Genomic DNA, 24,327 nt, shown 5'->3' with positions numbered 1-24,327 from the left:
GTACGTGTCAAAGTTATCTTTTTCATTTGAAAGCCTCTAGGCCCTCTTAAATTTTACTTGCAGGCCATTACGTTGCAACTGCCCGACGGACACTACGGGTTGGGCTAATAATTTCGGCTGATAAGGAGAGAGGCTTTTGTACGCCGAGACTCGATACCACTTTGATAATCCTTGGAGCATCGTTCCCAGAGGATCCTCTACTCTGTCACGGTACTTTATATGGCTTTCTTTGGTTTCCTTCGAATCCGACTTAAAATCAGGATTTCACTTTGGTTGTTATATTGACTAATTACGAGTACGCCCTAGAGTTAAGAGCCCGTGAGCCTAAACGTATCCTTAGCTACCCATCGAGTCTTCTCGATCGTTGGCACACGCGGTGGTACGTGGAAATTTAGAAAACGCGAAGCAAAATAATCCGAAAGCGTTAATTTTGTGAGACGGTTTTATACGAATGCATCTCCTTTGGCTTCTTTGAGCAGGTCCATCCAATAGTACTGAAATCAGTGTCCAACGTTTTTTAAATTGGAGCGCCCGGAATAAGAAGATTCCTTTTTTATGCAGTAAACAATATTTTGGAGAAAGCGTAAAAGAGTGAAAAGAAACAAACGTCTCTAGAAAGTATGTACAATAAATCGCATTTGAACAGAGTATAAACTGTAAGCTATACGAAAAAAAGAGCTTTTCCTTCAGCAACATGCAGTTTCGTTTTTTTTTTTCGCTATCCTTAATTTTCTTTGATATTCCCATAGGCTTCGAATAAAGTCTTCCGTCCCTGTTCTCGTACATTCCGAATTCTCGAAGCAGCTGCCTTCGCCTTGTAGACCATAGTCTCTATCAATGCTACTCACTCCATATCCAAGTCCAGAATTTGGCCTCTTTGTAATTCGTAGCGAAGGAGTGGACTGCGAGAACGTGAAGAATGGCGATTCCGACGACGTTGCGCCAGATGAGTGGCTGCACCCCCTGGGGCACCTCCTTCGGAAGCGGAATCGGCTCAGAAACGGCGGTGCTCCCCTCCGTATTCGATTTCTTTGGCGGCTCCTCAAACTGCGTCACGGTCGAGGAGTACATCGCTAATGCTCTTGCGAACTGTACAAAGAACGATAAAAATTATCAAATAAATATGATAAAGTAAATCAATGGAAGCACAAGATTTTATATGGCAGATCTCTTACGAGGTTCAATCGAGCGGACACGCGGAGGCTAGTTGTTACCCAGTACGCTGCGCAGCTACATAATAATATAATATTTAGAAGCATGCGTTGCGCCGATTCTTTAATTTTCCAAAGACTTTTGTTCATTCGTCCGATTGTACATGAGACGCATTAACAGCGTTATACTTTTCACGTGCATAGGGCTCTTGCAAAGGAAAGAACTCTATTACCCAATCCCCTCTGCTCTTCTGCTCTTCTGCTCTTCTGCTCTTCTGCTCGCGATTCCATCTTATGATATTCAACGTTCCCCACGTCAACTTGAATCGACTTCTGGAAATCCGCACTTCCTTAGTCAGTTATTGTTCAATATATTGTAGATTGTCGCGGACCACTAGACAAACCTGTTATTCGAAGAGATCAGCATTTGGCGATTCGATCAACTGGGACACTTTTCCGATTAAGAGTGTCAATTCAGTAAATTCAGGAGAGTGCTATAGGGTAGGGTGGAGATCGAATATTGGATCAGAACTTTGAGGATTCGAAAAGGGATTTGATCTTGCATAATGGAGAAAGTTTGATCGAGTGCGTCGAACATAGGAGCGGTTCTCTCTGACAAGTAGGAATGCAGCCGGCCAATTCTAAGGTTCCCGATCCTCCATCTACTTTCATCTTGAAGGTATCAAAAACGCATCAAGGTAAGAAGAAGGAGAAGAAGAAGCAGAAGAAAGGCACGCGCATACATTGTTGCACCGACAGATTTGGAAGCAACAAAATCAGCAAAATCGTTCTCATTGCAATGACACTGTGTATATGAAAAGTCATTAATCTTGTGGCTTTTCAGAAATAAGAATTATTATAAACGCGAATAATGATCAACGCTCGCTGTCGTATTAATAGAAGCATAATGATAATCGTTTAAGCATTTGAGCATGAATCTCCTTCTTCCACCGTGGAATCATCAGCAGTACCCACCTTCCTCTCCATTAATCGCTACACTCTCCGCCGTTGACTCTGGAAACGCTCGCTCTTCGCCCGAAGATCGACGCCAATTTCCGATTTCATAATAAAGCATCCTCGCGATTTATTCTTATACCGACGAGATGGGAATAAAGTTAAACATTTTTTTTTTTTTTTTTTTTTTTTTTTTTTTTTCTTCACTGCAACTGACTGCGCCTGGCTGCGACTGAGAAAGACCCTGTTGCATGTGATTCGTACCGCGAACATAAAATCTCATTTGAAAATGATCGGATGGATCCTGCGCGATTTCATTGTGTTGACTTTTTATAGTGCAGAAGGGAACCTCGTCTACATTCAGGAATGCTTCTTCTCGTCGCTTTCCTTTCCTTCTAGTCTTTGCTGTAAATTCTTTACACTCATTATTTGCTCTCCTCACACCGAAATGGCAGAGCTACATTTTACGAAAGATCATTCACCTTGACAGACTTTATAAGAGGTTAATGGAGCGATAAGCGTCGGTCACACCGAGAACACCGGACGATCATCGGGGATTGACGGGCCGCAGCTCACAGTTCCTGGCTGTGAAACCTCCTGTTTATTATCTTAACGGCATTTAATCGTATCGGTATAGTATACATATACATAGTGTATAGAGGACAATACGTAATCGCAGGTAATACTGGAAGATGCGGACTCGTAGACACGAGCGACGTGCGACGTGCAACGTGCGACGTGCGACGTGCGTACTTTTGCCGCGAGCTAATTCTTTTCTTCTCTTTTCTCATAATTTAAATTCTCCGTCTTTGACAAGATCGGATCAGGATGTAGATAAGTTCTCGCTGCCTGCATTACTAATGACTCCAAGTTCTAAGCTGCCGATGTCCTTTCTCCTTGCCGATCCATCGTTGATCCATCACAGCACTGAACTCCAGGATTTTCTCTTGGCTCCTTTCCGATATACATACATATAATACATATATTATGTAATAGCCCGGAGATTCGCTGCGGGCACCGGGACGCAACTCGACGCAACTCGACGCAACTCGACGCAACTCGACGCAACGCCGATCGACCTCCGCTTCCGCGTTCTCACGTCTATACCCGCGCAGAAGAGTCGGTGGTACTAGTAATACCGGCCGGGAGTAACGGCGGCTGCTTATCTCATGTTCTCAATTACGATACAGTGTGGCGCACTTTCGTTTTCTCAAACCACTTGCGCGTGTTACATGGGCGATCGATCGAAACAAGAAGAACCAAGAGACAAGAACATCGAGTCCCGGCGCCTCACATTTCCTGGCGGCTTTCCTCGTAATGATCGCGATCAGGACTTTGGCTCGAATGTATTTCTATCTGTTCTCAGTGTATATAGAATTACCATAGATAAGAGGGGAAGAAGGTAAGGAGAGACGGAGGAAAGGAGTGAGCGGATCCAATTGGGAAAATGGCTGAAAGTGGCAGGACATGTGGTTACGGTGAAAACTAAACGTCGGCAGAATTGAGTCGACGCCGGGCCTTCAAAGATTACATGCTATTTGCGAGTACCTGGAAAGTGGGTACTGGGAAGTGGGAAGTGGAAAGGGAGAAAGGGGGAAAGGGGGAATTCGGGTCGCTTAACCAGTATTGAAAAAAAGTTAACTTCTCGACATGCGGTGCAACATTGGCAACGCTTTCGCCCGATTGTTATGTAATTGACACAGGATGCCGAGCGAAGGTAATTGCGCAGTTATATTCCCTTTACAGCTTACAGTCTGGCTCCCGTTACTTAAACGCGGACACCCATATGCAGTGCTTCTATGTGATCGTATGTGCTCGCGCCCACTGAGTTCCTTATGTACCATAGAAATCGAAAATTTCGAGATTCAATCGCCCGATAAACATCGACGTCAATATCACCGGTCCTTGACTGCGCATCCGAAAAAGAACTCCAATTACGCAATAAAAGAATTTTCTACGTTTTTCCCTCCTTTCTGTATCGAGCATCTACACGGAAGGTCCCAGCAGTTTTTCTAATCAGCATGTTTTAGAACGGGAGTCACACTCGCCTCGTACGTCGGTTCGGCTCGTTCGAGCTCACTGTTAATTACGTGATGGACCGGAAGGCGGAGACCGTACGGAACATTTAGAAACTTGGAAGTCGCTTGTCAGACGTCTCTTGAGGGGCTATATACGTAATATTATACATTATTAAGAGCGAGAGTGGAGTCGATTGGAAATTAAAATTGGAATATTTCAGATCGCCGAGTCGCGGATTGTAGATCGTGGATCGTGGATCGAGGATCGTGGTAATGTACGGCGGCAGCGTAGAGACGCGGATAGAAAGGCGATTCCGTTCTGAGCGACGAATAATTTACAACCGATAGGTCACCATTGAGAAAGCATATAACGGCCCTCGTCTTACATGAGAAACCGGTTACCGTACGATTCCTGACTTCCGGTTGCAAATGCTCCAATTACGGAAAAGTAACAAATCTTGGAACTAAAGTGTCGCTTTTTACTATTATATCATTAGCCCTTCGGCGAAGCGCAAGGATTCTTTCTTTTTCGTTTCAGATCTTATCGCTCTTCGAGTGTCGGGCAATACCGTGAAAGTTTATTTCTCGTGATCTGGATTCCTCTCGACTCTTTCGACTTTGGCATCGGAGCAGTGGACATTGTAGTCCACTGGGAATTTGCTTTATTCGACACTTCATCTGACAGTTACGATCACCTTAAATCAATAGTGTCTCCTGCCTTTTCAGTTTTACGAGGGTCCTTCGATTCTTCTTGGTGCAAATACAAATTCCCCCCCGCCCTCCTCCTCTTCTCCTACACTCATTCATCTTATCCTCGTTAAACGAAAAAGAGAAACCAGCCTTGATACCTAAGCAACGATTGACCTCTCTTTATATTTACACAGCTGTGCAATGCATGCGAATTGTGGGAAAAGCACTTTCCCTATATCGGCGAAACTGCTCTTTACAATTTCGCAGCAAGCGTTCGGAAAATGTTGGGAAAAAGCATCGAGCAGGTTGCTGACAAGTTGTTTTATGTTTTTGAAGTTTATGTCAATGTCAGTCGCAATTGCAGATTCGCCTTAATGGCAGCACACTAATCAAAACTGATCAGTTATTGATCGGTAACTTAAATGAAACATTTTTCACTCGGGCAGTTCAATTGTCACGCGCATCTGCGCCATCGAGCCCTTCAGAATAATCACGAAAGATCACATTGCACTTGAAGAATTAAGCATTGTCTCTTAGGAGGTACTTACTATTGTAACTGGCCGAGAAAGTAAGCTCAATGCTTTTCTCCTTCCATTTTCTTTCCTCTTTTCGATTCTAGGTGCGCTTTCACTAGATTTCATGAGGTTCTGGACATTTTCTTTAATTGTAATCCCCGTACCTCCGAGGACTTCATAATATGGGTATAGCGAGAGAAAAGAAAAAAAGAAGAAAAAAAGAAAAAAGAAAGTAAATTCAATAATCCTATATTGATGTTATAGACCGATTCTCCTTCCTTGAACGGAGAAGAATGTATTTTGAGAATGCAATTTTCCACTAGCCTAGAAACATCTCGTAGCTGTGCTACATTTTGGGATCCCAAATGTTTACATTGCACTGTAAAATCCAGAGACATTATGAATCGATGGACCGTGAAAAAAAGAAAAAAAGCACTAAGGAGTCCAGCAGTTTGACGTATTTGCCAGTTCTGACCGAGATGAATTATTATTGTCGGTCAGAACTGGCAAATTGTAATTGTAATTGTAATACCTTAGCATAGTAAGGAGTAATGGTCAACTCACTGAGGCGCTTCTGGTAGACGGCGACGACCCGTAAAGATTGTTAGCAAGTTTTAAAAATCGAAATGGGACCACTTATTGTCACTTATAGATTTTATAAAGTTGCTCGAAGGGTTAATGCGATTAATTGATGAACGAAAGGAGCCTTGTGGCTCATTTGGAATTTTCACGCTCATTCTCATGCCACCACGGGGCTTATAAAGACTTGGGCCGGGCAGTTTGTACGGGGAGCGCAGAGATGGTGGTGGCACAGGGCGCACGAGGTCTAGCGAAACGCCAAGAGAAAGAGAGAGAGAGTGAGAGAGAGACAGTCGGGGAGAAGAGGAAATGTCTTCGGGGCCAAACTAACCTTTCTTTTAACGTTTCCTCTACCTCCTCTCTCCAATCCCCCTACATCCTTTCAGGTAAATCGGCTACAGCATCCTCCCCCCCCCTGCCGCCGTTACCGTTGCTGCAACTGGCCTTAATGTCACACTCATCAATCTCACGACTCGACGAACGATAGTTTAGAAATTTGGATACAGATATGTGCGATCTCAGGCACGTACGCCTTCTCTCTTTCTCTCTCTCTCTCCCTCCCTCCCTCCCTCCCTCTCCTTCTCCCTCTCCCTCTCTGCGGCAAGAATTCTGTTCTAAAATCTCTCATCGTTATTTGACAATAATGATAACATAAGTTACATCCACGTTTCCCATAGAAGTGTGTTAAAAAAATACGGTTTAAATATTTCGTACACCATAAAATAATTATGAAAATTCTTTAAAGTAACTTTTATCGTTTGACAACGATTAGAAGTTCTCCCGGGAAAGAACATGTCAGCATACCAGAAAATCATATGAATGTCTTTTTCTTTATTGGTACATTGATCGAAATCGTTAATGTACCTGATAATCTGCAGAAGGTCATCAATTCGTTTACTGTGGAGACGAGCATTTAAATTTCCAATTCATTAAATAAAAGGCCAAAGGAAATCCAACAAAATATTAGCAGTGTCTCTGGCAATACAATAGTCAAATTCATAAACAGTGGATGAATATTTTTTCTTCCTATTTCTCCTTTCATTATTCATTGTTCTCCATTTTATTTGACTGTTTTTCAGACGATTGGTTTTTGCGTTTCTAGCATTTTCTTCTTTATAAATAAATGTTTCTTTCTATGTATAAACTAATTTATATTGCTCTCTACAGTCTCCTGTTATATTCATCATTTATGAATACTTTTAGTTACTGACTGCGTATTGCATATGTGCTTTTTACTGATAATTGTATCGATAACATTCGGCGTGTGTTGCGGTTCCTTGCTACTTAGCAAAAAATCTCTCATACGAACCTCGAAACTTGCTTCGTTCCATTTCGTAGAATAAGCTTGAAAGTGATAATTGCAAAGATGCCCGAATTGATGCAGCTTGATCACCCAGATTAGGCTTACAATAATTAGCGCGAACAAAGTGGTAAACATAAAATCTGTTTTCAGTCGAATTCTTCGAAATACTGCTTCAACGAGCAGGTATAACAATATGTGCAAAAATATCTTATAATAACAATGCCGTTCAGCTTTGCGTAGTTGGCAAATATTTTTATTGCAAATTTTCAGTAAAATTAACTTCATTCACAGTAACTATCACATATCAGTGATGTGATTTTTAATGAAGTTAGCATAAGTTTCACTTCATATTTATAACTAGCCGAAAAAAAAGTTTTCAACATTAACATTTTTTGTGTGCATTTTACTTTCACCTACATATCGATGGAGTCGTATAAGGGTATTCTCGAGGTAATAAAAAATATTTGGCAGTCATTTGCGTCACGCGCTATCAACGCTGCTCAGGCATCCTCTCTCTGTCTCTCTCTCTCTCTCTCACTCTCTCTCTCTCACTCTCTCTCTCTCACTCTCTCTCTCTCACTCTCTCTCTCTCACTCTCTCTCTCTCACTCTCTCTCTCTCACTCTCTCTCTCTCACTCTCTCTCTCTCACTCTCTCTCTCTCACTCTCTCTCTCTCACTCTCTCAGGCATCCTCTCTCTGTCTCTCTCTCTCTCTCTCACTCTCTCTCTCTCACTCTCTCTCTCTCACTCTCTCTCTCTCACTCTCTCTCTCTCACTCTCTCTCTCTCACTCTCTCTCTCTCACTCTCTCTCTCTCACTCTCTCTCTCTCTCTTTCGGCGTAGTTCCTCGAATCGTTACCCGAATAGGATTTCATCGCCGGCCTTTGAGTACAAAATTTCCCACCATCGCACTTCTTCCTACAGCAACTCATTTCATCTCTCTGCATTATATCTTTGGCGGTCTCCCGGCTCATATCACTCTTGCGCCTTCTCTATCTATTTTTAAGAAATTATTATTTTCTCATCTTTTCTCCTTGGAAGTACACGAGTTAGGTGGCGTACCTTAACGTTCTAGGCCTTCTTATCGGTGCACTCTCTTACCCGCAAAATGCGGTGAAGGGACTCTCGTGCAATGCAATTCCTCTATATATCTATACTGTATATTTTATTTTATTATTGCATCCAGGCGTATTAGATTAGATTATGCGATTAATTTTATCTAGTTATTTGTTCTCTTTATGTTTACTGTTTATTACTACGGAAACTCATGTGTGCTTATTGTACCTATCATTACGTGTAATCGTTTGTATCTCAACCTTGCCAAAAAAGCATTGCTATGGCATAAATAAATCCAATCAATCACTCTCTCTCTCTCTCTCTCTCTCTCTCTCTCTCTCTCTCTCTCGTATGGACGATTCCATCGTCAGTGTCTAAATAATATTTTCACAAGCATCTCGTTTTTGGCACGTCGGTTAGTTGCGTCGGTTTCTCCTTAGGTTCTGAGCCGTAGATATGTGGATGAATACATAACCGTCTTCCTCAGAATTTGGGGCATTGGTAAAAAGGAAAAAATGATTGCAAATTATTGTAGCGAGCTGGGCTGACGAGCATTATTATTATTATTTCTGCAATGTACCTGGGTAGGGTTAAACGTTCGTTTTTTACAGTGGAATCTCCACGAATCAACCTCCTTCTCGTTTGCTGCTCACTGATATACAGCTTACAATTAGAATCACTTTAGACATGGTAAACTGATAAATTGGTAAATAGATATAGATATAGCTAAGTATAAAGCACAGGCAGCGTTACAAGGGAGACAAGTCCGAAGGGAGCTAATATTGAAATTAGCGCATAGGTTATCTTGGCTAATTTCAGAGACGATTATGTCGAATTTGTCATGTCGGTCCATTCGTTGGTCTCAAATATTCTAAAGCGGGATCGATTAGCGGACTTTTATTTTCCTGTGGAACGCACGCTGGTTGAAGGAACTGGCCAGCCGAGAGGACAAGTGGATCTATGCAGAGCGCGCGAAAGTAGTATTGACCTTACCTACCAACCTACCAACCTACCTGTTTACCTACCTACACCTATCATCGCACTAGCGTCAGTGCTGTCATTACGGGCACTACTACGTCAACGTGTGTATATGCCATTACCCATGGTTCCGTGTCTCCATGCGACACTCTCTGTCAGCGACACTACGAAGTGAAGTACGAGTGCCCACTCCACTGCTCCAATCTGACCGAACATTCTACGGAGCGACGGTAACGCGCCCGCTGAGAGCCACCGAACCGTGGGGGAAGCCTTCCCCCCTGTAGCCACGGTGTAACTTAGAAAGGGAGCACCACGGGGACCCGAGCAAAGTCGACTGTTTTTTTCTTTTTTTCTCTCTTTTTATATCGTTCTATGGTCGCTTACACAACGCGCCTAATAAGAGTCACGAATAAACACATATGAGCCGGCGCAGGTCGTTCGCGATCTCATACACAAAATATGATCAAGCGTAACAACTGCCTATCCATGTAGTGTCGTGGATTGACGAATGTGCCTGCGCTCAAATGTTCAATACAACACTTCTGTGTGCTTTACAGGGATAAACACGGTTAGTTCTTATTGCATAAGCGACAGTTCTCTGAGGATTATTTGTATAGTAGTATACTTTCTCGTTTGGATTTAGCACTTATCGTATACATATATTATTATAGTGATGTAATTATCTAATTACTCAGTCCAAATATCTCCGCTGTCGTTGCCGCTAATCTTCATCGCCATCGTCAGCGTCCTCTTTTCCTCTTGTTTGGCTCTTATGCAAAAACCTTCGCGAACCCTAAGAGGATTCTTGAGATCGGCGGGAATCTAACGCTTTCGAAGAATTCTGCAAATCGATTTCAAAGTGGTTGGACGGTGGCGATACCGGCGAGGGGCCTTTAACCGACGTTATCTTTAGGGACTAATTATTATCCAACTGCACAAGAGTCACGTCGGTTGCGCTTTGGTTGCGACTCGAAAATTATTCTTACCTCTGTCTTTCACACTCCCTCCTAGAGCCCTGCCCTCCTGCCCTCCTGCCCTCCTGCCCTCCTGCCCGTCTCTGGCATCATTGTCCGCTGGATACATTCATGGGGCATAGGAGTTCGTGTTGTTACGTCAGTTACGCATTACGCTCTCGAGAAAGAAAATTCGTTGTATTCGTTTGTGAAACTCACAGTCGGTTACTATAGACTGATGCTTAGAGGTATGGCGCTGGCACGTGGTTACAGCGATTGGCCAATTTAGTACACTGTTGAAAAAGTTAAGAAATTTACAACACAAAAGATGAAACTTACTACATAGGTGCATATAATATTTAGAATATAGGTAACGCAAATGAGTATTAATGTACATTGTTTTGTAAAATTGTAATCAAGCATTAATTTTATTATGCGTTCAGCGAATATAATATATTCGACTCTGATTATTAATAAGAGGTTCAAGAATTTTCAATCAACCGTAATGCAATCAGCCATTTAGGACTGAAAATTACAATATTGTATTGTAATATTACTGTTCGATGACTTCACTTTTAATGTACAAGTTATTTAACATTCAATGGTGTTTTTGAAATTTCATAAACGGTTTCTGTAAAAGAGCTTCCTGCACATGTTTATGAATTTTACCACAGATTTGTTTAACAGTGTAATCAGTGGCTATATACTGGCTGCCTTGCTCCTTATTGTTGTTCGCGGCACTTTAGCAGCCAGCCAACCATCGGCTCCTCGTATTTATTCTTCTTTTCTCATTCTGTGTCAGGTCTTATGACACATATACGGCGATACTTCTCGAGGTAGATGTCGGCTTAGCGATACAGTTAATATGCCACGCATCAACGGATGGTAAAGCACTACAGTACCTTTCTACTTGGACAGTACCGTCGCCCTTTATTACGAAGCTTTCTGGGGTCAGTCGTACGGGTTCGTAAGAACAACAATTCAGATTTTTCATTGGCCGAAATTTTGAAATTACAAATTTTCACCAATTAGAAGTCTATAGTTTTTCGAGTTTCCGACTATTCCAATTAATCCGACTGACCTAGTAAGGCACCTTTATGCCGCACGGAATTAAAGAAAATTAGGAATTCGGAACTGGTTTCCAATTTTATCAAAGAATTAATAAGAGAATTTGCCAACAAGTATTAATAACGTACGCGTCGTCGTTCGCATAAAACATTTCCAAGATGCAGCGCCTTATTCAATTGGGCTTATATTCAAATGGATTGGCTCGATTTTAATTCAACAGTGTCAAGTCGGCTCCACAGAGACGGCTCTAGAGAGCATGACACCTCTGGATGGGCAAAACAATAGAATACGAGAATCGAGTTACAAAAATACTCGGATACACATGTAAGTGTGTTTCTAGATCAATGAACCAGCCTGAAGATCCACCTCACAATTTGCTTGCAGTAAACAGACGGTAGAAGGATTTTGTTGGTGAGCGTATCTGTGTTTACGCTTGGCTGCCATTAACTGATTAAACACGTTTACAATTCATGACTTTCTCTAAGAAATTTTTAATATGGCCTTGGGTACTTTTGAAGTAACTTGGGAATGCTGTGTGTCTTCTCTTCTCGTCCTCCCTCTCTCCCCCCCCCACCTCTCTCTCTCTCTCTCTCTCTCTCTCTCTCTCTCTCTCTCTCTCTCTCTCCTTTGATTGCACTTTCCTGATCTTCATAGAACGAACTGATTCAAAAGTTCACGTTCGTAATGGTAGAGTAAAACAGTATTTATTAGAATCTAAGATGAAAATTTTTATAGAAAATTGGTCTTTCCGTCGAACATGAATAGACAACGTCAGCAATTGATTCTTCCAATGGCAAATCGAGTGCCAAGGATCATTACAGCCGTTCAGGGATGCTCAAGACTGCTTGGGACTCCACTTCGGACAGTGTCGCTCGGATGGAGCAGTGCTCACCGCCGGTACCAAGGATGATACATTAGAAGCTCATCCAGACTAATAGATAGAGGCTTCCTTTGCTGCGCCAGCCGGAATTACCCCGTCACCTAGTAATCCAGCAATTCTTGTTCATCCACGATCCTCTACGCCATCTTTATCTAGCCTTTTACCTTCTACCTTCTACCTTCTCTCATCACACGCGCACGCGCGCGTGCACACACTTCTGCCCCCCTGACCAGTGACTCGTGCGCCTCGATCACAGACTGTGCTCCTTCCTACTTTATGCCAGCCGTCAATTCGTTTTTTTCTTTTCTTTTTTTTTCGGAAAATTTCACAGTTTTGGAAAGAAAACTTGTACCGAGTTTTTGTTTAGCTGACAATGAGGCATAGCAACCCTCCAGGGCGCTTGAGGAAAGTCTGAAGCAGTCTGAAGATCCCAAGGAATGCCGGAGAGCACCATGTCGCTTCGGTGAAGACGGCTCAAGCCGGACTAGCAATAAGAGCCCTTCGCCTCCATTCAGGAAAGAGCCGTGTCAGCTGGGCGTCCGAGGAGACGTGACTTATGAGAAATTGTGTGCGCGAACACTCGTACCTGGAGAGTAATATTTAATATGAACGTTGATCGATAGGACTAGCGCGCACCCCGATCGTACAATTAGTCAGTCCCCCGTCGCACACTATAACGATGTGCATGTATCGTGCGGCGAAAGAGCCTTCGAGTCTTTCGAAGGAGTCGAGAGAGAAAGAAGCGAGAAGCAAGAAGCGAGAAGCGAGAAGCGATACCGGTTGATCCGTGCTGAGGATTGCGATCCGAAAAAACGAGTACATAAGACTTAGATAAGACGAGAGGTCAATCTAATTGCAAGAATAGCTCAGGGCACAAAGAAGAAGACGTAATAACGTGACAGCCGCTACGTTGACCGCGGTCGACCAAAAAATAATGCTGGAAACTTTGAGAACGAGAATTGATACGATTCCCTGTTGTAAATTTTAGTCTCTTCACTCCTGACAGTGAATGTCCATATAGACGTCCGACGGGGCATTATTAAGAGACTCGGCAGAGTTTCACGTCAAATTTCTTCTACTGTCCAAGTAACGAGGAAGCGTCGTTACGCGTCTTACATTTTCAACTTTAGGAATACAGCGAATGTCTAGGCGAGTGGAAAAAGCGATTCAGCGAAAGTGCCAGCGTCGAATAAGTACACATTTCATTTTCAGTTCCATCATAAGTTTCACGTAATTTAAGCTTTCGCCAAGGCATAATTTATTGTCGATTAAACGTCATACCTCCATGGAGATAGATGAACGTCCTGCTTGCTTTTAACGCGCAGGAACTTTTAGCTTCTGTCCACTTTGCAACTGCGACATGCATATTTACTTGTCGCTGAGAATTTCAAAGTTTTCTCGGATTTCGCGGCGCTTTGACCCCGCTCGTGGCGATCGTCGCGACGCATAGACCTCCGACAACGCTTGTGACGTTTCTCTCCTACATTCCTCCTCTTTCTCCTCTTCCTCCTCTTCCTCCTACTCCTCCTCCTCCTCCTCGTCCCCCCTCTTCCATTATCTGCCTTAAGTCGACTCCAGACGCAATCGCGGCTGGCTGTAATGTATCAACGTCCTTAGAATCCTAAAGGCCTGCGTAGCTGCATATGTTAAGAGCAAACATTCTCGCGCCATGATACTTATTCTTGTCCCTTCGCCGCGTAGTCCATCTTTCCTTTGATCGACTTAAGTGGAGTGGACGATGTTGTCAAAGTGAAATAAAATCCGTAAACAATTCAGGTTAAACGGATAAAGACGATTCGAAAGGAGCACAAGAAAGGGAAAACTCCGAAATCTTTCAAAAAGTTAATTTGAATTTGCACAAAGTAGAAGAACTAGTATCAATAACTCAAGTCCAGCTGCAATCCCTTAATTAGGACTGGTCTCGTGCTTGTTAAATATCTCATCTATACTTGCAAATCGTCATACGAAGTCTAGCTCAAGTGTTACGTGGATATGGGACGTTTCTGGATAAGTTATGAAAGACATCTACGTCAGGTGTAGGGTACTTTAGCTATTTGCTAGTATTCGGCAGCTTGGCAAGACTTGATCGTTACTAAAGCAAAATGACCGGTAAAAAATCTTACGAGTCTACCTCAATGAGACTTCTCCCATATTGAAGTAGAATAATTCCCAAAAGTCTAGCTCGCTGCCAGCTAGACTCGTTCCGGATCTAACAGTCAGCCTCGGTCTCTGCGAGACTTCGGAGAATCTCTGCTATATTCAAGCGAGACTACAAAATCTATTTTAGACCTATCTTACACCACTGTAAGACCGAATGTTTTTTACTTTGCACGTTTCAACCTTCACCCTCTATGCTTTTTGCTTGTCCATCGTGAAATTTTGCTAATCAACTAGGAGAATGTCGATGATCAAGGAGATATTAAAAGGTTAGGAGACTGATAACTTGATAAGGTGTACACGAGGCGTCGTTACCAGGAGCTCAAGGATTTTGGAGATCTTCAGGTTCCTCTGAGATAATGCTTTCCAGAAAGGTCGGAGGTGCTATGAAGGTAGTTCTAACCTAACTCGGAAGTTGTGGTCGCACAAACTTGGACCATTAGCTAACTCGAATGTTTGCCTGGCCGAGGATCAAAAGTTAGCAAAGCATAAATCTGCCGACTAAGGCCTGGACACGAAGACAGGGAGATGTGCCTCTATTAACTCGATTGACAAACTTTCCTACGATTAGTCAACTAATTAGCCAAGTTTCGAGATGACTTTGAATTTCACGGTGATGCTGGATGCTGCACGATCGGTCATAAGTGCGACCACCGATTAGTGATTAGTCCTCAATCATCCCCATGATTCTTTGGATCGAGCTTATGAGAGTGCACCGGCGTAATAGAATAATTGCGACCGTCTCCCTAGAGGAGCTCGCATTATTCATCCTGGCAAGCAATGTCTCTGCTATTCTATCATGATGGGATCTGGCGCATTCCATAGCTCATGAATGCAATCCCCAATTCCCGATCCCCTTTCCTTCCCTTTGCTTTCCTTTCCGATCATCAATCCATCATAGAACTCTCCACCTGACATATCTAATTCCTCTCCATTCTCACACCCTCTCCTCCTTCGAAACTCGGCATCAACACTCTACTTTCCTTCTGTCCGATGCTCTCGCAAAAGTAATTTGAAATCAGCTCATTTACGAGACCCATTCGCGTTTTTTTTCCATCACGGAGAATAAAAATGATTAGAGAAAAGGTGGCTTGAAGACTTTTTTTCATTGCAAAAAGACCTCGTCAGCAAGACAGTCAAAGAGTCACGCGTATCGAACTGTCGAAGGGGCCTCCTCGCCTGGAGCCAGCCGTTCGGTGGCTTCCTACAAATTTATGGTAAATTGCTTCGGGCAGCTGGGAAGCTGAATAATGCATCCTGTTTTATGTAATATGGATGCTGTTGCGTCCATGTAAAATGCATTCTCGGCCAGCTGTCTTGAGTTTTTTAATATTCCGTTGGTTGCTGCTTCACGAATATACGTGGGAAGACGAAAATGAGACAGCGTGAAATGGCGCAGACGACGAGAGCAGTTGGCCCTATGATATTCAGTGGGAGGTTCGCTCAACCTCTGCGTTCTGTCGGCGACCGATGAATTGCCAATTGCCATTAGCCATTGGCCAGATTCAAGGGGACTTGATGAATTTTCGATTTGGTCGGAAGGTATCGCGAGTGGTCTGGCGTCTGGCGTCTGGCGTTCTGGCATCTAGCTGCGTGATAAGCTGCGGCGTCTTCAATGCGATAACGTGGCATCGACAGTGATCGATGAAACTCTCAGTTGCTGAGCTGCCCTTTTCAAGCTAAACTAACGTTTCTTTGGTTACCTCTCTCATTCATTCGTTTTCTCAGACATGGAGGTGCGAGGGTTTTCGATCTCCCGGCCATCAATCCGAATCGATCAGATTCAACTCTGCGCTGCGTCACCAGCTAACAGTCTTCGAAAAGAAGTCCGACGGGGCCAAAGGTGATAGATGAAAGATGAAAGATGAAATCTCTCTTTGATACGAGCACTCTTCTACCTGCCATTTTCAACCTCCTCCTTATTACTATATCCGCAACCTTGTACCTTTTTCGAGTCAGTTCAAGTTTAGCCCGTCCGATATGACAGAACCTGATATTACGGTCAATCTCTCTTGAAGCTACTTAGGTCCCTCCATTCCTATCTCTTTCTCTCTCTCTTCTAAAGTGCCCTTTAATGCAAGAATGATAAAAAAGAAAATCAGCATTGCACGAAGTATGCAGTTTAGAAAGTGTTATTTTATACGTTACACAGTGTATTCTAGAGAAGAAAAAGTAACAGTTGGAAATTGGCAATATCAGAGTTCCCTGCTCAAAGATCTAATTATTGTAAAAGACCTCGTGCATGTAACTGCTATATCGGTGCGTGAAAGAAATGTAACAATGCCGATCTGCGACTGTTATTTTGTCTTTGCTCGGTATGCGGTGCTACGTGATCTTTCGACTCACGATCACAAGGCGACTCTAGCTACCAGTTCGGATAATAACGATGTCGTTTTCTGGTTCCCTTCGAGTCGTCACTCTGCTCAGAAGCTACACCCTCGGATTGATTCGTACGGCTACGCCAAGAATGCCCTCGGAAAGATTTGTTATTGTTGAGTTGAGCTCGAGGTGCTCGAATCTGATATCGAATCGAGAGATAGTCTCAACGTAACGAGTTGCCCGGCAGAGGAGGGTACCCGGACGGGTGAGATCCTGAATGTGCTATAGTGCAGTGCCCACCCGCGTGTCCCCTGGACGCAGTACACAGTTCTCGGCCTTCACGGATCTTCGGATTCGGCTGAACCAGCTACGGCGAGCACTCTCAACTCCCCGGTTATTCCAGCTCGTCAGTTCCTGGTAAAAAAGAAATTGGCTGGCGTCCGCCTGGCGTGCGGATGCATGCACGAAGTGTGGACTGGCTCGAAAGTGACGTAGGTTAGCTCTCGGATTTACATTATCGGTGTCGAGTCAAGGAAATACGTTACACCGCGTGTGCCGATATCGTCGACATCTTCTTCGGGTCTTAACTTATTTCAGAGCGACGGTAAAGATTACTCAGTTAGTCTCCTGCTGATTGTCCATATGTGGATGTATGCAAATTAATCTGCAACTCTTGGAACTGGTTTCTAGTAAATATAGTAAATAAACGAAGAGATTCGACGATACGAAAATGAATTTTCTAGTCACTCGTACTTACCTGTTTATTTGCTCATCGCTTCATTTATCTGACTGTCACAATCGTTTACGACAAAACTTATAAATGAACCGAGTTCACTTGAAGCAAGTGCGATTGCCGACGCTGGAAGCTTTAGAGTAGGAAGGGGGGGATCAGTTGGGTCGAAAGCAGCAGGAGCTGAAAACTGGCTGATCAGACCGAATCAACCAAAGCGGAAGGATTCGTCGGCCTACAAAGAGCGAAGAGAGATATACGCGGAGGGGAAGAGGGAGAGAGGTCGCTGGCTCCTACTATTTGCGCAAAGCATTAAAGGGATAGATGAGAGGAGAAGAAGATGGAGTCTCCCCTTCGAGGCTTTGAATTCGAGACGGTTCGATTACAGCCCTCGCGGTTTCCAGAACCTTAATCTTATCTGCCACGTCTACACGGCAGGACACGATATATCCTTTTACCATCATACAATATCTCACGTCTTCACAATTATTCGCATTTCTGGATATATGGTATTGACATCGCAGCACAACTGTGCTGCTGCCTTGAGCGAATTCCGAGAGCAGCCGAGCGTAAACGACGACTGAGCCGTCAATAACGAACTGAAACTTAAAGCTCGGTGATGCGGAAGCGGGTTCTCGTTGTGGACAACTCGAGGAGGAATTCGGTGGGTTTGCCAGCAAGTGTCTCAGCCTCTCTTCGCAAGCAAGGTCGCTCTTTAGGCTTGACTCCATCGTCACGTTACTTAAACCAATTGTAAGCTGAGCAACGCCAAAACGTACATCATTCAAGTGACAATGTGGCATCATAAAGACGGGCGGTCTCACCATGAAGGACGCGCGTCAATCGTAGTCGGTGGTCGTAGATCAAGCAGCTCAATTGTAATAGATTTTATAAAAAAACATAAAATTAAATGTTGAGCTTAATGTATTACGTTATTTATCGTCCTCCTTCTTCTTCTTCTTCTTCTTCTTCTTCTTCCTTTTTGTTTCTGTATTTCATGAATACTTCAAGCTTCTAGCAGGTATAAACTCCGTTATTACGCAAGAGCTCGCAGTGGCTGGTTCGAAGACACAATCGAGGCCAAGAAGTCAGGTGACTCCCAGCATTAGGATAGTAGGTGCAGTAGTTTTCCCAAGGATGACAAGGATGACAAGGATGACAAGGATGACAAGGATGACAAGGATGACAAAGCTCGGGCTGCAGGTAGCCACAAAAGGGTTGATGAGACTCCGAAGAAGTTGCGCCGTGACAAGTACTTGCGCGACCTTTCGGAATGGTTGCGCCAGTAACAGCCGTTCCAGCGCCCGTTCGTCTATGTAAGGATCTACCGCGAACTCTGGACTCTCCCGTATCCTTCCTTCTCATTGCTTCCGTTGTCTTATGCCCTTTCAGTGGATTCACGCTATTTCCCTCGGTGTATTCCGTATCGATTATATTTTCTGTCGATTCCGTCAATAGTCTTGAACTCGCGCTCCCATGAAGTTTCCCGGTGCCCTTTGCGGTTGCCTTTTTCTTATCGTCCAACTTATTTCTGACCTCCAGACTTGGTGTCTCCCCTATCTTCTCGTAGTCTGTTTCCTTGTTTAGAGTCTTTTTATTTTTCCGAGCCTTCACACTTTTCGGGAGACCATCCTTTACCGCCGACCCCTTTGAGAGATTCTCCTCTTCGTCCGCGGAAATGGATTCCGGATTCCTTCCGGATTTCTTCTTCCCTTTAGCTTCCACTATCGATTCCCTTTTCCCTCGATGATCCTTCTTATCCTTCTTGATCTCCTTGGCTTCCGTGGACTTTTCCGTTATGATCTTGTCGGAGGAGGACATCATCGGCCGTTCGTCGTGTCCCATAGGCCGATGTTGATCGAGCTCTGCACGAACGCTCGTTCTCTCCTGATGATCGGCGTGACCGTCTTCATTGGCAAGGCAAGCGCACGCAAGAGATAAAGGTGTCCTCTTTGAGGAAAACGGTGCGCTTCTTATCGTCCAGCATCCACTCTGAAGCTTCTCGAGCGTGGTCTCTTGGGCACAGTAAAGGTAATACGAAGAAGCTCCTGGACCAAGGTAGAAGAGTTGATCCTGAGTATCGGCAAGCTCGATTTTAGTGACGATCGATTTTCCGAAATAACTCAACCTCACGTAAATATCAAGAAAGGCTCCATTATCGCGAAGATTCTCGTCGAGAATTTTAAATCTACCCTTTAGTGATCTCGATATAGGTTCACGATTACGTTCCTTAGGCTCGTGCCGATAATCCTCTCTTTCGGCCAGGAGTTCTCCGATTATTCCATTGAAGAGATGCTCGACACGAAGAAGGACAATGCCTACACTCTGACAGGGTTCAAGCTCAAAGTACCTGGAGAGCTCTTTGTGCACGTGAACCTGGAGATGAAGAGGTCCCTCCATGGGTCGCTCAAGAGTGGCTTCGGGCACGGAGAAAACGAGCGACCTGCCCCCCTCGAAGGTCTCGTCCTCCCGGTTCGTCCCACGGTACGCGTGATGATCGGCACGCTGTGGCACCATCGAGGTCCACTCCTGGTCCAGGAGTCGAAACATAACCACTGTTTGCTTCACCACTGCCGCCTCGAAGGCCGAGCTGCGTGGCACGTGGACCTGCCAACGTGACGTCATTTAGCATGCCATTTAGTTCCATTCTATACCGGTGTCGCATCAATTCCTTACGAGAACTTAAAACCAGCCGATTCTTACCTTGTCCAGCGATACCTCGAGCATCATTATGTGCAGGTCATGCGCCACAATCAACGAAGACATTTTCACTAAAGATCCGTCTGTTTTTTCTTTCTTTTTTTTTCTTTTCAATTAGTTATGCCAAATGATCGATACAGTTAGTACATGTTGTTAATTCCAATTACGGAAGTTCCATATCCATATTGTATAATTTAGAAGTGATAGCCGTTAGGAGTTAGATTGAAAGTTGCGAGTGACATTTGGATGATGAATCTTGAATTCTTTGCTCCAATCTCGATGCAATATCGAATTCCGAGAATATTTCACGCGCGCTGCGAACATACTTGGAACCTCGGAAAATCCAAGAAAGAAAAAATGTTCAATTTTTTCAACGTTATCTTGCTCTTTCAATAGTTGCATACACTGCCATTGGATAGCTCGTGGCTGTGTCTCCATTGTGGATAAGTGGGCCCTGCTTTATAAAAATCACGTAATGCTGAGTAAGTAGAATCGTTCCAGCAGACAGACATAGGTTAATGGGCCCTACACACCAACGGCAAATATCATAGCATCTAGCTGTGCTGATAATAAATCAGACCGAAAGCATCTTGCCTATTGGTGTGCAAGGCCCACTGTCTCTGGTTCGAACGAGTCCTGCCTCTTTTTCAGTTACGAGCACACTTGGTGGGAATGTGACGAAGGACAAACACCTACAGTTCTGACGCTCCTATAATCGTATGTGGTTCCTACGCGCGCGCAATTAAAACGCATTTCAATGGCCTTCCGACGTACTGCCGTAAGGAACATGACAATTTATATTTTTTCAATCCGCTTATTCGTTAACTGCATCCATTTTTTGTAGGCATATTTAATATTTTATATCTGCATTTTGCTGCAATTGCCTACAGTAGCTACGGCTGCGTAATAATATACGGGCACGTTTGTATCACGGACGGTTGACGGATATCGTCAAAATTAAAAATTCAAGCGCGATTTTCGTGGAAAATGACCCATCACAGAATTACTTTCTTCGATGACGTCTGTAAACTTAATGTAATGAGACCGCTCTACTGCCCTCGTAAACGCGTCATAATTGATTTTGAATTTTAGAGATGCAATAGTTTAATCGACTCGCAATTGCCAGCCAATTGATATGTAAAATACTACATATGTTACAGTTCGACTCGAGTCTCGGGTGCTTTGCCTTTGAATGAATATTCTGCCGCCCGATGCTGCCTCCCGCGCTTTGCATCGTTCATCGCTCCACCGGACTAGTACACGAGACACGTTCGAAAAGTCTCTCATTCGCTCTGCAGAATGTTTTGGTACGATATGGCCTGAAGAAATTCCAACGAAAAAGAAAGAGATTCATGAAGACGTCGCAAATGAGACACGTCGGACTTGCAGGCGTAGAAGCCCCTGCGGCATTGTACAAGCCCTTTAGCATTTTCACTCGCTCGAGGAGCTCGGAGCTCGCACGTCTGCAAAAGGAAAACTGTACTGCTGCTCCAAGGAAAATCCAATTTTCCCGGATTAAGGTGGCACACACGCGCATAATACGGAATAGTATAATTTCATTTCGCTTCCCTTCGTCTCTTGCATCTTCTCACCTCCATTCACTCCCTGGCCACTTATCCGTTGATCCTCCCATTCCTCAAAACGCGACACTATTTTCCGCTTGGACGTCGCGGGAAAACCGCGAAGCCAACGCTATCGTATCTTTCTCAATCTCAATCAGTATCATTCAAAAGCTTTCTTTTTTTTTCTTCTTTATTCGGACAGTCTGCAGCTTGAATCGAAGCTGCAGAGAAGTGTGCTGCTTATAATCATTTACGGTGACTTACAGAAAGTTAACGTAATTATCAGAGAAGATGATTTGCTCGGTTTTCTTGGAGAATTCCATTGAGGGTTGCTTGATTAAAAAAAAACAAGACCACTCGGCCGGGCCCTTAAATCCTGCAGTACCCCTGCGACTCCAGCAAATTGTGCCGGCTCTATAGGGAGATCGAATGACATGCTGCGACCGCTAGTAAAAGGTCCTTTACAGGCGAAACGCGACTAGCAGCATGGACGTAAAGATTTAATGCGTTCCAACCCCTACCGTGTAAAACGTCTCCTAAATATATTACCGCGAGCGCTCGAGCACTGCCCCTCGTTGCAAAGCTTCGAAAGCTCCGTAGGATTTAGTGACTGGCTCACTCCGCGTTAGTCCTCTTTAGGCCCCGCTGTTCCCTACAGAACAGAGGAAGGATTACGCTCAAGCTAGAACTCCATCTATGCCATCTCGCAATGAAACATTTTCATTAAGTCCTTTGCTTAAAACACAACGTGCTGGTTACCGTACTGGTTAACCTTCAGCCACTGACCATCCCTGCTGTTGACTGACAATGAGACGAGCGAAATGATACCGATCTTTGGGAAGAAAGAAATCAAACGGACGAGAGTGAAAAATCAAACGGATAGCACAAGATTGGACCTCTTTTTTGGCAATTGCTCCGAAGAAGAAACTCCGATGATTTAGCCACATATAGACTTTAAAAAATAAGCTATCTCGTTTTCTCGACACATCGCTCCCAAATCGACATCAACTTTTACTTTGCTTCTTTCTCTGGATCTCAGCGAATAGAAGCGGCAATAATTTCTTTTCATTCGTCCGGAAAGTGGGCAAACCGCACCGATTTATTCGCAGCCAACGCAGCTCATGTCCGGAACTCCCGACGTTACGTGGCAGGACAGGATGGATGCCCTTCATGTAAATCGGTCCGGTTCAACCTTTGACCAAAATAAAAGGAGTAATAAAAACATCCATTTACGATAGAAAAGACAATTGCCAAAGTATGGTTTATTGTATAACCCGAATGCATCTGTAAAGCTTTAAATCTTAAAAGCAGTAGCACTAACGGACAGTATTATTCTTCATATACAAGATTCACGTCCATGCGATCTTAAGCAAATTGAAATGATGATCACTATCGTTGCTCGCAGCATTAGTTGAGCCGGAAAAGTTGAAAGCACTCGCTCTCGGCGTTCCATCCTCGGAGCGCGACTCGTAAATCTCGTAAACCGTTTGGCACGACGTGCAAAAGTCAGAATGGGATGTAGAGAGAGATTTGGTCGGGCGAGTGTCTTAACAATTTCATGCTGTTTGCCTATGCATTACAGTACAGTAGGTGTTGCCAAGTGCGAGATGGATGATGCCTGTAGTCCTATGCACCGCTATGCATTTATACAATATATGTATGTAGTCCAATCTATTCTTGGGGTAAAACCAAATAAACTAAAGAAAAAAACTGAAACTTTGCACGTACCCCTGTGTGTATGGGCACTATAGGTATATTAAAAATGCTCCGACATATTATTTTTAACTTAAGAATTATAGTCACATTGTCATTCTTGTGAATGTAAATCCTCTCTCAAAGTTCAGTACTTTCTAGTACTTGCACTTCAAACTTTTTGCATGCTCCTAATCTTTCTATCTGTGAATTTTCTGTGCATTTATATGATCTTGTTATGTGACTTTAGTGTAATCGATTGTTACCATAGCAACAAGATGTGTAACATCTTTCCAATATCTTAATATTACGACGATAGATAACGAAGGGAGGATGTATGTACTGTAACGTAATTCTTTAACTTGACCCGACACCGATAGCAAAACATACGAGCATGACTATCTTCGAGAACCAACCTACGTTACCTTCGGCCGTCCACCCGTCGTTCGTGCAGCCGCCAGCCAATTCTTTTTGTCACCGGGAACTGACTAGCCGGTATAAACTGGCAGTTGGGGTGGAACAGGCCCAACTCCACCAAGAACGAGAGCTCTGACGGAACCTATCGGACGAGGCGGTAGCTTAACGGATCCTGTCGATCTTTGGGGTCGCGTAAAATCGAGAAACGCACCTGGATACACGAACGGGAGCGGACGGTTACGGAAATGCACGGCCGCTCAGGCTGCTAGGTTTAAGGTAGAGAGGGTCGGAGTAAGAGTCCGGCAAATAGCGCGATCGACAGAGAGCGAATCTTAACTGTCTATCGAGATCCCTTCACCGATTAATAAATTGGGAGACTCACCGGAGCTGGTGCAGCTAATCCGTGGAGGCCGAGAACTGTATCCAAAAGACACTCACATGGTCACTGCACTAAAGCAATAAAGCACAGCACTACACTTTCGGAAGACTCACAGGAATTCATCGAATTGCCTGGATATCGCGAGAACAACGCGAGAACTGCACGAATGGAGAACTTGCTATACCGTAGCGAAACACGGCAAGAAAAACTATCAACAGACAGCACG

General features: G+C 43.9%; 3 protein-coding genes across 8 annotated transcripts in view; 1 reads left to right on the top strand and 2 right to left on the bottom strand.

Annotated features, from left to right (window-relative positions):
* Window positions 1-24,327, bottom strand: part of LOC107265334 (acyl-CoA Delta(11) desaturase) — a 63,679-nt gene that overhangs the window by 5,044 nt on the left and 34,308 nt on the right. The window contains exons 1-2 of one of the 4 annotated variants that reach the window (XM_025082556.1): window positions 9,936-10,106; window positions 849-1,089 (exon numbers count right to left, since the gene is read on the bottom strand). In XM_025082556.1, coding sequence (XP_024938324.1) covers window positions 849-1,071 — 223 coding nt within the window. In that variant the 5' untranslated portion in view covers window positions 1,072-1,089; window positions 9,936-10,106. Of the gene's footprint in view, window positions 1-848; window positions 1,090-5,860; window positions 6,324-9,935; window positions 10,107-24,327 lie in introns of those variants that run through there. The other 3 variants (XM_015734705.2, XM_015734704.2, XM_025082555.1) reach the window with 3 other exon arrangements.
* Window positions 1-24,327, top strand: part of LOC107265332 (follistatin-related protein 5) — a 60,334-nt gene that overhangs the window by 20,493 nt on the left and 15,514 nt on the right. The window lies entirely within an intron of this gene.
* Window positions 18,302-20,311, bottom strand: LOC112493987. Its single transcript, XM_025082554.1, has 2 exons — window positions 20,055-20,311; window positions 18,302-19,958 (listed from the first exon to the last, which is right to left on the bottom strand). Exons 1-2 carry the CDS (start codon window positions 20,115-20,117, stop codon window positions 18,366-18,368), a joined length of 1,656 nt encoding a protein of 551 aa, XP_024938322.1. The 5' UTR covers window positions 20,118-20,311; the 3' UTR covers window positions 18,302-18,365.

Source organism: Cephus cinctus, unplaced genomic scaffold, assembly GCF_000341935.2.
Source record: "Cephus cinctus unplaced genomic scaffold, Ccin1 Ccin1_scaffold0215, whole genome shotgun sequence".
Classification (NCBI taxonomy): Eukaryota; Metazoa; Arthropoda; class Insecta; order Hymenoptera; family Cephidae; genus Cephus; species Cephus cinctus.
Note: the sequence above shows the minus strand (reverse complement) of the source record. Positions and strands in the feature narration are given on the sequence as shown.